Source organism: Manacus candei, unplaced genomic scaffold, assembly GCF_025592945.1.
Source record: "Manacus candei isolate 608988 ecotype Guabito, Panama unplaced genomic scaffold, ASM2559294v1 h1tg000008l, whole genome shotgun sequence".
Taxonomy (NCBI): Eukaryota; Metazoa; Chordata; class Aves; order Passeriformes; family Pipridae; genus Manacus; species Manacus candei.
Genome location: NW_026138056.1, coordinates 7,948,593 through 7,963,891, shown reverse-complemented (window position 1 = coordinate 7,963,891; position 15,299 = coordinate 7,948,593). Strand labels below are relative to the sequence as shown.

General features: G+C 39.1%; 1 protein-coding gene across 33 annotated transcripts in view; it reads right to left on the bottom strand.

Annotated features, from left to right (window-relative positions):
* Nucleotides 1–15,299, bottom strand: part of EPB41L3 (erythrocyte membrane protein band 4.1 like 3) — a 141,469-nt gene that overhangs the window by 28,787 nt on the left and 97,383 nt on the right. For all 33 annotated transcript variants that reach the window (XM_051772874.1, XM_051772862.1, XM_051772849.1 and 30 more), the window contains 6 exons: nt 11,894–11,998; nt 9,602–9,644; nt 6,377–6,452; nt 4,585–4,803; nt 4,182–4,269; nt 517–669 (listed from right to left, as the gene is read on the bottom strand). In XM_051772874.1, the coding sequence (XP_051628834.1) occupies nt 517–669; nt 4,182–4,269; nt 4,585–4,803; nt 6,377–6,452; nt 9,602–9,644; nt 11,894–11,998 (684 nt within the window). The remainder of the gene's footprint in view (nt 1–516; nt 670–4,181; nt 4,270–4,584; nt 4,804–6,376; nt 6,453–9,601; nt 9,645–11,893; nt 11,999–15,299) is intronic.

Below are 15,299 nucleotides of genomic sequence, written 5' to 3'. Positions count from 1 at the left end.
TGGGAGAGCTAATGTGTTGAGGTTACCAAAAATGCTGAATGACGGATGCTTGACTCTGTTTTACCAGTCACTGGATCTCTGCTCCCACTCTAAGTGTACTAGTCTGATATGTTTATGAAGTTTGGTACGGCCTGTCTACATCTCTTGGTAAGATAAATAGATGCCAATTTAAAATACAACATGACAGAGGATAACAAGCTCTCCACAAATAAGAAAGATGTTACTTAAATTCCCAAAGTATTCATAACAGGGATGAGCTTTTTACGTGCAGATGGCCATATTTATTCTTTATGTTAGTTCATGGATGTAAACATAAAAATACCAAAGAAGTTTTTTTTAACCAGTATTTTAAAGAAAGCATGTACCTTATCTTTCCTAAGAAAATCAGCATAAATTAAAAAAATATAAATGGAGAGGAATGTTCAAGGCTTGTAAGACATGAAAAATCAACAAATCAATGAGAACTCAGTTCTTTTCAAGAGGTTCATTCACTAAAGAGTATCAGGATGCCCTTACCTCCCCTGGTCGGATTTTTATGTAGAAGTTGTTCCTCTTGTAGGAAATTTTCAGAACCTTTGGCCAGGCGAATCTATTTATTCTGAGTCTGTCTCGATATATTAAAAGTCCACTTGCACAGACTCCTAGCATGATTTCCACTCCTTCGGAATCCTGGAAAAGCAAGCAATGCACTTTGTTGAGTATTCCTATCCTTGCATCCTACAGCGCTACAGATTCCTGTATCCTGTGTTTCTATCTGAGCTATGTCTTTTTAATGCATCAGCTGTAGTGACCTGATTTCTGAGTGCTACCCTACTCACTGAATGCATTCATGCAAGTAATAGTAAGGTTGGGCAGGGTGAAACAAACTGAGGGCTGCCAATGTTTCCTTATATTTTAGAAAGACTCCAAAAACGGGAGGGAAATTTTGGATGTTATTAAAAGAATTGTGTCAGCCATATATCAAAATTTTATTAGCATAATAAAAAAGGGTTATTAGCATAAATACCAGATCGAAAGTAAGTAGGACAGCATAAAAATTTACATCTCCTGGTATCACTCATCTCCATGACTAAATCTGGTAAATCCCTAGAAAGGATTTTCTTCTGTAGTTTGCTCATCTTGGCTTTAGTAGGTTTGCTAGCTTCTTTAACACTGTTGTGTGTATGCTCAGTAATTTCACTTTGAAATGCCCAGTGGGCAGAAAGTTGGGCATTTGGACCAGAAAAAATTCTTTTTTAGAAGTTTGGGGCTGTGCCTATGCTATAACCTACATTTGACAGGGAAGATGTAGGTCAAACACATTAGTACTACAGAAGATTTGTCCACAATCTTATTAGAATATACCCATAAATATGTATTTTTAAAATAAGAAATATACATTTTTCTTTCCTTTAGAACTCTTCAAATAGTCTAAACCAAATCTTCACTGGCTTCTATTACTGTTGTTTTTATTTTGCTAAGCACTAGTAGTGCTGGAGAAAACAAAAATCCACCTTAAAGCACTGACTGCACTAAAGCACTTGAGGAATTATTTTAAAACAACTTAAAGTCACAAAAACCTGACAGCAGAAGCTATGAAGATGTCAGTCTATGATAATCATGAAATGAATTCATAATTTTCATCTGGTTTTCCCAACCAGCCATCTTTTAAGCACATGATGAAAATCTGATTACATTTTAAAATGAACACAAAGGTACACATGGTCAGTCATGATGAAAAGATTATGGCACAGCTTGAAATAATAATAGAAAAAAAAAAAAGGTTTAAAAATCACAACATAGAAATAGTGCCACAAAGTCACTCCAGTGTTAGAGAATACACCAACAGAGGATAAGTGTTCCAACAATGATAGTATCATAACCTAAAACCAGATTTTTCCTAAATAAAGCACTTGTGTGATAATACTGTCAAGTACTGCAGAAGAGACAAAGCTAATTTTTTTCAGTACTTCGGTTTCATTTTCCTAAGCAAAGAGTAACGCCGAAATACAGTGACCAGATTCTAAAAAAGAAAGTCTCATTGCCAGTAATCCCACTGCCTGGTGAATGCCAGAAATGCCTGTGTGCCCATACATGGCACATAGCTGCAGGTGCAAGGGGCTCCTTCTTTTGATATGCTTTCTCAAAAACTTTTTGAGAAATGCCTTCCTCCCTTTTCTCCACCTTCACCACGGATCTACATCTGTTCAAGCCTTCTCTCTTACTTGTCGGTGTCAGAGACTGGTTTTCAATGTGATACTACAGGTAAAATGAAACTGAGTAAAAGAATTTGGTTTTTTTTTCAGGAGAGATGTGGTTACATGGAACAGAAAACTGTGACATCTGAGGCATGAAATGCTGAGCTGCACATCCCTGCAGCTCCGCATACAAACTGGGGGCTACCTCAGAATGGTGTTAGCCCAGAGGATAAATCTGTCTATTTTAACATATTTTTTATCGCAGCCTTGCACTGGATAACTGAGAACTAGTTTTAACAGCAGCTGGTGAGTCCAGCATCTGTCTAACACCTAATATATTGGCACAGCCTTAATGAATTGACATTAGCATGAAGACATTTGCCACAGCATGACTTCCAAAAGGCATCCACAGAGATGCTTGTCCCCTAGCCTGACACCACCAGATCTCGCTGGCACACTAAAACTAAACATGACTTCTCATGCAGTCTACCTTTTCCACCTCCAGCTCAGTTTCCAGGATTACTGTTGGATTTCCAGACACAATTTGGTTACCACTGTAGCTTTTTTAAATTAAGAGAATCACTTTAGAGAGAGATTGGCTTGTCTACGAACTTCTCTTGCTCTGAGTCTTTCCATTTGAAAAAAAAAAAAAAGAATAGGAAACCAGGATACTAGGTTTTTTTTTTTCAGAAAAGAATAAGTAAAATGTTATCTTAGAATATCCTATCTTAAACTTCACAGCCTTTCTCCAGTATTCTGTAAATAATACTTAATGCTATGTTATGTTATTTTCAGTAACAAAGCCTGAACAGGAAAAATTTAGAACAGAAATCCACTTTGTTGTTGGTTTATGGGTATCTTTGTATTGGAAGAAAGCTAACAAGTGACATTTGCCTATCCATTTCTCTCTGCTCTGAGTGTGCCTCAAGATTTTGTGCCTATCTGCAAGACACAGGGAAGGCAGTAGACTGCTGCCCATTGAGCTGTACTCAGATTTTTCATTTTCATTGAAGGCAATAAACAGAACACAAAAGATTGCCTTGAATTCTCTAACATACATGCACAGCTCCTATGAAATGCCCCAGGGACACAGTTGCAGGCTCTTTCAAGATCCAAGCTGCAAATTTATCTCAGTTCTTGAAAGGATCTGCTGCAGTGCAAAAACAGGCTCACAATAATTTGACCTTTACAGAAAATGCAGTGCTCTCCACAGGGCAGAATTCTTTGGTTCAATACTCATTTGCCAAGGATGCTTGCTAACCTCAAAAATGTTAAAATCCATTAGTCTTTCTTTGAAGAGTGAAAAAAAAATAGTAATTATTTATTTGGGAAAAAAACCCAACCCAAACACAAAAGTCAGACAACCAACACAAGGCTAGTAGCTGGCTCTCTCAAGCCACAATAAGAATGACCACGTTTTATTCATAACTTAACCTGCTGATGATTAGAGAATCTACTTGATCATGGGAGAATGTTTCCAGAAGAATTACTGCCCTTCCTGTCAACTGGGATGACCACACTTCAGAAGAGAGACAAGATGCTGTCTCCCCATTACCATCAATCTGATTAGGTTTCCAGCCCAGCTAAATAACTGTTTGTAAGTTCTCTGCAGCATTAGAAATTATCTGCTTATCTAGTTAAGATAGCATAGTTGGCCTTCTTAAATTGAAAAATGTAGCTGAATGAAATGACAACTGATCACTCTCTGGACAGCTTCTAATATCCTTCCTCATTACTACATCCATTCAATATTTTCCCCAAGGATTTGGTTGTTTAATCAACATGAAAGTTGATGTGCTTTGAATCTACAGGCTAAATTATGTTACAATTACAAGATATATTTATGCTTATCCCATGAGTCACCTTTCCTCATGCTGACACATGATTTATCCCAAAAAATCTCCCATCTCAAAAATACAAGAAAGAATAAATCAGGGAGTCCATGCAGATTAAAGTACCATGCCACAGGAGAAATGTGACCCATGAAAGAACCGAAGTACCTACCTTGGCATGATGGAGATCTACTCCATACATTGATAGTTTTTTGGCATTCTCCAGGAAATGCATCTCAGCTTCTGCAGGTGTCATTCCCCTGAGGAAATGCAACCAGTTCTAGCATAAATGTTAAGGAAATAAATCCAAAACAAAATCCAGCAGCTGGAAAACATTTTCAGCCTGTCAGAAGTACAGCCATACCCCTTAGGCAGCTGGGTACCTACCAGAGCCAAAGATCTGATGCAGACCCTGTTAACTTTCACATTGCAAAGCTCTTCTCTATCCAAAGACACAGAGAGGAGTCTTATCCAAAAAATATTAAGTATACCGCAGCAGATTTTAATATCTCCTGATGCACCAGGATGGTACCTGAAGAAGCAGGCTAGAGCTCACATTGCTGCCCTCTGCTTACCTGTGGCTCTTGTGCAGCTCAATCACTTTGTCCTCCAGCTCTTTAGTGTGATTCGGGGCAAAGCGAAATTCGCTGATGTAGTCGCTGCCGTATTCATCCGGGTCGTAGTCACCGAGCTCCGACTGCACAGTGTAAGAGCCCAGCAGGGCCAGTGTGACGAATGAGCAGGGCAGCCGACCCGACACAATGTCATCTCTCAGCTGCAAGCAGAGGTAGTACCTGCAACAGAGCACCAACGTGGCTCAGACAGTGCTCCTCCACCTTTGCCCTCAGAGAAGCACCACTCGAGCACTGTCAAGAGGTCTCAGTTCCGCTAGTAGTTTGCAGACAGTTCCCAAGCCCATAGTTTTTCAAGTATTTACAAGGATAATAATAATTTTGTAAAAAAAAAAAAAGTCCCAAACAACCAAAAGAACTTCAAAACCAAAACACCAAGCTTTTGCCTAATTTATCAGTAGCAACACCTAATTTACCGTTATACAGCAGCATGGAGATCTCTTAATAAAATAGGTTATTACTTTGTTTAGTGACATAAATGGAGAAATACCCATTAAACATACTAGATTTCTATCACAAATCACTAAGATATAAATCTACCTGATAATTCTTTTCTTTAAGAAAAGAATTAAATTATAATTATATAAAAATATAATTATAATTATATTTTTCTTTAAAAAATAATTAAAAACCTCATATACTGCTCATTAATGTGTAGCTGACCTCTAAGTCATTCAAAAAACATAAGCTGTCTCTTTAGTAAACTGTTGTGCTTTCTCAAAAATTCATTTAAACAGTAAATGCTGCTAAAACCACAGAGATAAGCAGTGCAAGGGATCACTAGATAGAGGAAAGTAGAAAATAATGTGGAGAACACTGGTTTCGTGGCAAAGGCAGAGTTACCGGGGGAAATTTGAGAGTGACAAGAGGAAAAAAGCAATCCTTTCCTTTTGAAGTCCTCTGTTCAAATGTGAACTCTTGGCATACTATTTCTGCACAGTACCCACCACAGGGAACCTCTGATCTAGGCCAAAGGCTTTGTGCTGCCTTAAAAGCAACAAGCAAGTCCGTAAAGCATTAAAGGTTAAACATATCCACAGGTTTCAAAATGTTGAAACAGGCTAGAGAACAATTAGCTGATGGCACAAAACTTCTCATGGCTCAAAGCTTTCGTGCCTTACACCAAGGAGGAAATCAGGTGAGGGTTCTTTTGGTTGCAGTTGCAATCTGAATACAAAAACAGAGAGCAGAGGTGTAGGTTGCAGAGCTAAGCGACTTGGAGAGCAGGGAGCAGCCATTCACTACCATTGTATTCTCTATTCCGTGCACATCAATTGCTTACTTTGTCAAATGACACGCAAAATTTACATGCATGCTTATTCTTATCCATTCTGGTCTCAGCTGGGGTTTGGGATTCAGTATGGTGCTTAAACCACAGCATCATCTCACTTCTTTTCTTTTCACAGATATGATTTTACTTACAATAATAACTCGTTACTGCTGGCAAAAATGGGCATCAGGCATCTTTGTGAAAATTAAAATCAACTCCCAGGAATATGTGTATTGAAAAAGCTGGGGCTTAGAATTAAATTAAACAAAAGTCTTCATAGCTCCAAAGACAGACACTGTTCATACTGTCGTTTCTGCCAAAGCCTTGCATATTTTCCATAAGCTCATATGAGAAAGAAAGGCAATGGGAACATAAAAGATTCCTTTTCTTGGATAATTACAGTGTAAGTGCTACTAGGAACAGCTTTTAAGCCCCTCCTAGAAAGGTATTTAATGTTTAAAATACCTGGTAATATCTTCAGATAGCTGGGCAGGATCTGGAGGGTAGAATTTCACATTAAATGCAAACTGCCAAGCACCACCTGGAAAAGAACATAGATTGACTGAAAGTACTCTATAAGTGCAAACAAAGATGTTCATGCTGACTTAAAAATATCCCAGCCAAGCAATTAATAAGAACAGGATTTAGTATCTTTTTCCCACACTTCACACTGAAGACACTGTATTAGATCAGATTTTACAGCTCTTTTCTTATTTAGTAAGATTGCCACTGAAGCGAGGACTCTAAGGGAGCAGTAATTTATTACCAATATTAAAAAAACCCTCAGTCTGAAAACCAGGTTTATTGAAAATAACTGCCTGAAAACACAGTCTATATAAGTTTTAAAAAACAATAACCCAAATCAGAGGTACTGAAAACACCACAAGTCAAGAGTACAAATGGGCTCTGGGGCAGGGTTATGTGCCAAGGTCTAGCTGCCCAAACCAGCTCACAACATCCTCTCAGAGTGCTGCCTCAGCACATAGCTCCTTTCTTCAGCAGACATAAATTGTGCAGACAAAGCTGCAAGGACAAACACAGAAAGCATGACCGAAAAAAGTACGTAGCACTAGGGAATTCTTCTTGACTTATTTCAGTAAGTTTAGGTGACCCACGTGATGGATACCGGTTTGTACCACCGCAGTTGGTGAAATTATTTCTGGAGTGTTAGCTTTAAATGTTGTAAAGAAGGAATATCAAGATTTTAAAAAGAGTTAAACATGGTATGTAAATATAGAAGCTATTCTGAAAAAGGGTCAGGTTACTCTAGTGCATGTCTTGAATGCAAATAAAAAGCAATAACAAAACCCCAAACCACAAGCAACAAGGTGGTTTTACAGTAACAAGACGTTTCACCAAGGCCTCTGTTCTGGGATATACCCCTCATATCTACTTCTACCACATAAATTACAGTCCAGAAACCAGATGCAAAGTAATGTCACTTCTCTATTCTGAAAGGCACTGGTGTCAAAGGACAAATCTAACTAGAAATAAATATCCCTCTTGAAAAATCCATATTGGCCATGTAACAAGAAAGTGCTCAGGAACACCGTGAAAATCAAGACTTTTCCTTATAAACCTGACACAGGGTAGGGCTTTCCCATGATCTTCCATTCAGGGGCATGTTGTGCCTAGGTACCTCCTAAAGTGTATTGAAGGTTTGAAGGGGTTTGAAGGTGTATCTGGTGCACTCTCTAGCAGGATAGCTTATATGCTGGACAGATTTACTCGCCCAGAAATACTGTTTAGTTCTCCAAATTCGGTGTTTGGGAGCATCTATTTAGAGACAATAGGGAAATTTCATTCTATGCAAACCCCCATTCACTTTGATGATGCACACACCTGAGAAAATAGGCTCATATGTTCAAGACCAGGTTGGATGGGGCATTGAGAAACCTGGTCTATGGCAGGGGTTCAAACTAAGATGATCCTTAAGGTCCCTTCCAACCCAAACCATTCTATGAGTGTGCAAGAAGAGTTTTGATGTTTATCATCAGGACTTCAGCTCCTTGTAAGACTTTTGGAGTCCTTGATTTTAGGAACTTTTCTGTTTTCTTGGGCCATAAAAGCTGGTAAAGGAAGATTTGGCTGGCAGCGAGGATGGGGCATGGTCCCACCTGGGAATGGATCAGACCCAAGGTGGGAGTGCAGCCAGTGGGTGGCACATGGTCCCACAACAGATGGAAGGGGCCCATAAACCTATTCCTTGGCACACATCAAATAAATCAAATCTATGATAAAGCCTATCATATAGCACAGATGGTTAAGATACTACAGTAAGAGGCCTTCACCTCACACAGGGTTTTAAATAAAACCTAACATTGTGCAAGTTAGTGGGTGCAAATGAAGAGTCACACACATGGCCCTTTCTCACCACTGGGATGAAATCCCTGTGGTCTGCAGTGTGGTACAAGAGGTGTACAACTCAACCAGGGTTTAGCAGGACTATATATATATGTTTGGAAAGCATCATGGGTAACAGCACTACTTTTCACCATTGTCCTGTTCCAAAATTCTGGGGTGAATTGTACAAGCAAATTATTGCTGTCATCTTCTGCAAATACAACCGTCCACTGCCTCAAGTACAGGACAAGACTCTTCTGCCCTGGTTAATCTCCCGCTGTCACAACCTTTCATTGTCTATTTCATGGTTTGGGAACATATTAAATGCATTTCAAATCTGTGGTGGGGAGCTCAGTTGCTTTTCTTGTACTGAGCAGTAGCATAACCTGATTCATCAAGGTCTAAAGCATCTTCCTCTCCAGATACATCTTCTCGTGAGATTTAGAAAAGGCAAATTTTCATCACTTTGTATTGCAGATCACTTACCTGTAATGAAAATACTACTGGAGGAAAGGTGAGGTTGTTCATAGTAAGTGGGGAAATTTTCCAGTGTAAATTAACCTTTTGAATCTTGGAGAGAGAAAGGATTCACTTGCCAGGCCTGGTCCAACAAATGTGAACTACCAGATACATTTGCTTGTAAAAGCAAAAGTGTTAGAAGAAATAATTTACAACATGTGCAAAGAAAAAAAAACAAACAAAAAACTGAGCTTTCCTGCACATAGAAATCACACACATAAAATATGGTCAAGTTTTAAAAGTGAGGGGAAGGAAAAAAAGGCAGGTCAAATTTTGAACCTAGCAGTCTCAACAAGGCTTTCCTTCGAGAGGTTTTTGAATTTCTAATGTAGCAGACATGTAGTTTTAACAACCAAGATTTTTAAAAGATTCATGTGAATCAGAAAATTGACTGTTTCTCTGTGAGTTGCATGGTCATTTTAGGAGCAAAGATCAAGCTTCTGAAATGCAGACAGGAAAGATATTTTAGGTAGAATGCTATCTTTGCATCAGTGAAATATTTCAGTACAAGGCATGAGTAGTGTTCCTGGATACGATATAAATATCAGTAACACAAGAAATAATTCATATACATGGTCTAGTCCCTAAGGTTACATTGCTTAATGTCAAACCTCGGGTTTTTGCATCTCTGCAAATGTCAAGTTGTTTTCAGCAATGCATGTTCATTTGTTACGAGCCTCAGTAACCACTCTCATTATGAGGTAAAATATCCAAAAGATGCAGGTAATTCTTTTGCCAAAGACTTGGGACTGGATAAAAAGATGATTGTGAAATAAGCTTTTTTGCCACGGGGAGACATGTAAAAGGGGACAAGAATAACAAACTTACTTCGGATCTGCTTCTTGATTTCCTTGGCAGGGTCCAACCAATTCTGCAAAGAAAATGTTTCCTTTTTTCAATTTGAATTAGAAAACACAAGAAACATTATTTTTAAAACAGTGCTATGAGTCGAAGCTAGAGCACGCAAAGGTCTGCCACCCCTTTCTCCTTGGAGCAGCAGTAGGCTGGGATAACACTACCTTTCATGATGTGGCCCTGAGTAGAAGCAGGATTTTTATTAACCTTCCCAGACATTGAGGGGCTAAATGGTTTGAAATAAAAGAGTAAAAAAATAGAAACTGGTAAAGTGAATCCACAGAAATCTTTTTCCAGAGTATCTTCTGGAAAAACTACATTTCTAGAAGCTTGTTACAATTGGTTGCTTGGTTAATTTTTTTTCTCTAATCCTGGAAAGGCTGAAAAGTCTTGCTAGATGATAAGCAAGTGCAGAGGAGGGCACTACCCCATTTGCAAACCAATGTGGGCATGAGGGGCTTTTCCAAGGAAACCAGAGGCAGAACCACAGTACCTTTGCCCCCATCCATACCATGCAAAGCCCAGTGACTATGCAAGATAAAAACCCTTCTGAGGAGATGGGGAATTATCACAGTGATGTGTTAGTACTCTGTGGACGCCAAGGAGCAGATGAAAATTCCTCTGGGTGAGGTACATAACAGCTTGGGGTCTCTTAGTGCCACTGCTGCCTTGACCTCTAACAGAATCAAATTAATATTTAAAATGCATAACAGCCCAGAACAAAAAGTTTGCCTCCCCTAGGAAAGTTTCACTTTCTCCAAAGAAAGATAAACAAATGTATTGGAGAAACAAAAAACCACTAAAGAAATATCAAACAAGCAGAACACAACAATCCCTCCCCAACAAAAACAACCAGTTTGCAGCTGTCCAAACCTGGTCTGTGGTGCAAAACATGAGCCTGAAGAACTCCAGCTATTGCTGAGGACAAAAGCACACTATGTACCACAAAATTAAAGATGCATCAGCATTTCTGTTTACAAAGATGTCATGTGATGTGGGCACATATGTTGTCTGGTTGGAAGTTATGTAGGAGAGGATGGAGGTGAATTGCTAAGTACTTTGACATTAAAAATATATGTTCTTGATCAATAAATGTGGTGGCAGGTAGTTATTCTTTTAACTGCTTAGTTATGTAAAGTAAATGGTGACCTACAAATGTTTAGTGCTTCTAAACCAAGTGTTAATAATAAATCCATTCTTCTCTTTCCAGTACATGAAAGCACACCTATCTGGAAATGAACTTAGACATCTGCCTAGCTTTTATAAAAACTCAAAACTAAGCATATGTTAAAGTGTTATCTTGCACTGACATGGACCAAGTATCTGCTTAGGTGATTTTCTGAATCAGAAACAAAGAAGTCCATAAAGGAAGGGGGAAAGAGAGACAAAAAGACTGACTTTTTTTGTATCATATATAATTGAAACAAATGGAAATCTAGAAAATACAACTGTTGCTCCCACAAGACACAAGCAGCTGAAAAAGTAGTAAGAGCTCCAGCTCCATCAGGAAGACCTTTCAGGCCACGTAAAGCAAAAACAGCTTCACCTGGTGAGCTCTGCTGGGCTACTGCATATATTGCTACAAGTTTTGCACTGTTTCAAAATATTTATCTTAAAATGCCAAAATCACACAGCATATTTTAAATTATCTTTGATACTCTCTCTTTCCCTGTAACAATATATATACATATCACCCGCACACTAGATAATCTTTGACACAGCTTATTTCATACTAAAGTTGAGATGCAGACAAGCAGAATGTGATTCACTCTTGCTACCAACTGCTCCTGAAGACTAATGTCTTTAGTCAAAGCAACAATAATGCTAAGATAAAGAAAGTCAAGACTTGGAGCCTTACTTTATCTTAGCAGTTAGCAGGAGCAGTCAATCATCTCCTGCTTATCTGTGTCCCAACCACAGTATTATTAAGCCATATTTTAGTATCATATATTTAGCAGTGTATTTCTGAATGTCAATCTGACTTTCATCTGTGGCAGTAAAGGAATAAATTATACTAGAAAGAGAACCAGCTATATGATTAACTTCTTTCATGTCATAAACAGCCAAAACAGAGGGAAGCCAGGGAAACACAGGAGATGCTTTTATGAAGTAGAGTGAGTCACAAAAAACAATAGCTCAAACTATGTCTATGGAACCTGGCAAGGAAGGTAAAACCAACTTCTGGATTGTTGCAACTGACTGGGGAGTCTCTGAGTGAGCTCTGGTGTTCACAGGCCAAAGGTCAGCTGCAGCTCTGTGGGTTACCTTTTGGTTTTCTGTGTCTCTGTATGTTAGTCCAAAGTAGTCTTTTTCCAAAAGGTTCAGATGCTCACACACTTTGTCGAATAGCACTTGACCTCTGGAACGTTTCTGTAGGAAATTAACAGAAAACAAAACAAAAAATATTACGTTTGCAAAATAACATAATAAAGCATTAAAATAGTGCCTCTTCTGTCAAATCAGTAACTTCAAAATCATTCAATTCAATGCATCCATCTTTCTAACCTATTGACCTGGAGCTTCATAGGAAGCTGCTGAATGGGGCAAATTCTTTTTCCCTAAAAGCTCAAGTCTTCTTGCAGAGTTAAAAGTAAGTCACACATCTCATGTTTCAAGTCTCAATAGAAGATCTCTCCTGTCTTTCAGAAACTGCAACTCCAAGGGCATGCTAAGGTCATATCTCTGCAAAACCAGAGCAATTCTTTGTGTGCAAACAGCAACAAACAGCAGCACAAAATATTCCTGCTCATGGATTATCAGAGTTGTGACTGCAGCGGGGTGTCAATCCACTGGAGATAAAACCAAACATGGAGATACTTTTTGCTTCGGTAACAACGTGGACTGATTCCAGGACTCATTTTTGTCTAATATACATGGAAATGTGATTGCACCATCTACTGAAATCATGGAAAGAGCCTAGTATCTAACTGGGAATGCAGCTGGGTAAGAAAGCAGCTTCCCATTGTCCCACTAACCCTCTTTACTGCTGACATGTTAGATGAGAAGATATCTGTCAACAGCCAGAGCCCTTAGCAGAAGCTTCGTAGTATCTCTCATATTGGACAGTAAATATTCAGGTCATCCTAGTTCTCAGTGTTGTATGTGAAATTGAGAAAAAAAAAAATCTCCAAAAGACCAAACACAGACAGAAATGTCCTTTTTATAAGCTACATGTTCCAACTTTGATATGTATTAATTATGATAATCAGTTCAAAATTATTTGGGACACTGTTTCATTACTGCTTACTTCCGTAAGTGCAACTCAGCTAAAGGAAAAAAATCTCCCCGCTTTATTCCAAACACACGCATGCATAAATATTTTAGTTGATGTTAGCACAGCATTTTCTTTATCTGTAGCATACACACGACTTGAAGCAGACTGGAAATACACCACTTGCTTCAAAAGCAATGCAGGCGGTTGAAACAGAAGATGAGAGAATGCTGCCCCCAAATTTACGCGCCTCTGCTGACAGAGTTGCAGCCAGACTGCGTTACCAGCCCAGCAGTCTTGGCCGGGAGAGGATAGTTCACAATCCAAGCTGACACAGCTATGCCAACAAACCCATGGAGCCCAATGCTGGCCTCAAACTATTTTAGAAGTGGTAAGCAAGCCAAGAGAAAAAAAAGAAAAGAATTGAGGATTGCTGCCTAACACTCCGTGAAAACATTACAAGAGACAATGGAGGGAGTTGTGCAGCTTAATGTAATTTATGTTAAATTTGGTGTTCTGATGGTATATTGGAAAGGACACTGGGAAACATCCTTTACATTTTTATCAATGGGGAAGCTGATGCATGTGGCTGAGCCTAAAAAGTGTTCTCCAGTTGAGGAAAAAAACCAGGCCCAGAATTGCATTATGAGTGTATTGCTGTAGCTTCATTTACTGTGTCTTCCAGCATCATTTGAGTAAACAGCTTTGCGGCCTTGTTCTACATGTCACATGCTTTCCACCCTGTAGTAGGAAGCAAAAATATGCTCCAGCTCCTTTATAATGTCAAACAAATGTTTAGTTAATTCTTCACGCTCCAAACTTGGAAGTAGATAATAAGAGGTTGGTGGTTTTATACTTGATGCTCCATGTAGAAGAACAGGAGGATAAAAAAGATCTCACTACTGCTGTGTGGAGAGCAATGAACTCAGAATCTTCCAGCCAGAATAGACACATTTCTGCTATAAGCAAGCAATGCTGTATTTTGCCAAATTTCCTGCTTCTTTACTTCTTAACAAACTAAGTACTTATACTGAAAGGAGAGAAAAAAGCAGGTTAGCTCTAGAGGACACCAGCTTTGAAAAATACTGTCTGCACCACTGTGCCATTTACACGTATTCAAATTGTGACACTTCAGTGCTCTCTTAATTTTAAGAGTCACTTAAGGCCAACACAGGAGCTGTTTTATCTGGCCAATCCGTGTAGCTACACAGATGTCTGCTTTGAGAAATACTAGCTAGCAGCTGTAAGGTATGGTGTTTTAACAGGGAACTACAGGAAACAGTTGTGCAGGGCTGTGTTGTAATAAAAACCAACCAACCAGAAAACGCCCAGCGCTCAGGATTTCTTGACTATGGCAATCCCGAATAATTTGCATGGCAATATATCTCCCTCCTCCTCTTTCTCCTGTATGAAGACTGTACTCAGCCACTTTCTGCAAAATTCCTGCTGCATCAGGATATGGGAAAACACTGCTGGTGCTGCAAGAGCATAACAGAAATACCACATGTAACTGAGAGCCTTTCCTGGTTCCGGTGCTCTCTTCCCCATCACAAGGTAGGAACTAGTGATAGCTGAGAGAAAGCCTTACTAGGACCACTTCCCTTCCCACTATCCACAGAAACGCCCATCAGCATCCAGACAGATGAGCCTCTGACCGCTGTCCCAGGTCAGAGATGACCTGCAGGAGCAGGATTTAGACGACTCCGGTCATTTGAGGAGTGGGGGTTGCCTTGCAATGGAGCCACCCCTGCTGCGCTAATGAAAAAGCCAAAAGAAATCCTCATGGACCTGTATATTGGCAGCACTGCCACTTTGCACCCATGTGGTATGAGCAGGCACACTCTGCTTCTAAACCATCATTGCACAGAAATATAGTGAAGGGAAAGTACTGCATAAATTCATGGGAAATTAAGAGGTTTAGTTAGGAATATATAATTAAAGAAACTAAACAGACCTCCTGTGCTCTTGCTAATTGCTTTTATTTTTCTGTGTGCCCAAATAACCATGCCAAGAAAGACACGGGTATCATTGCTTTGGCAGGGACAGAGTGGAGGAGGAGAGAAAGGTCAGCTTACAAATTCATACAGCTCCTCAATCTATCCTAAACCTTTGCTTTCTATCATTTTGAAATGACAAGTCTAAGACGATGAAAGATTGACAGTCTGCTGGTTACTGTGGATCATAAGTTAATCCCAAAAATGCCAATCAATTCTCAGCAGTCAAAAAAAAAAAAAAAAGAAGACTTCGAGCTATAAAATACTGGCCCTGTAAATGAAGAGCTTTTCTGAAAGGCATATATTGCAAGAGTCTCCACTAAAAATACTCTTATATATTTTTCAGGCATGAATGGGATGAAATGAAATGTGCAGATGTGAAAAAAGACACTTTGCTTAAGCTCAGGCAAATCAAGAAAAGAGAAAATACAAAACATAGATTTAATGGTATAAATGAACACAAAGG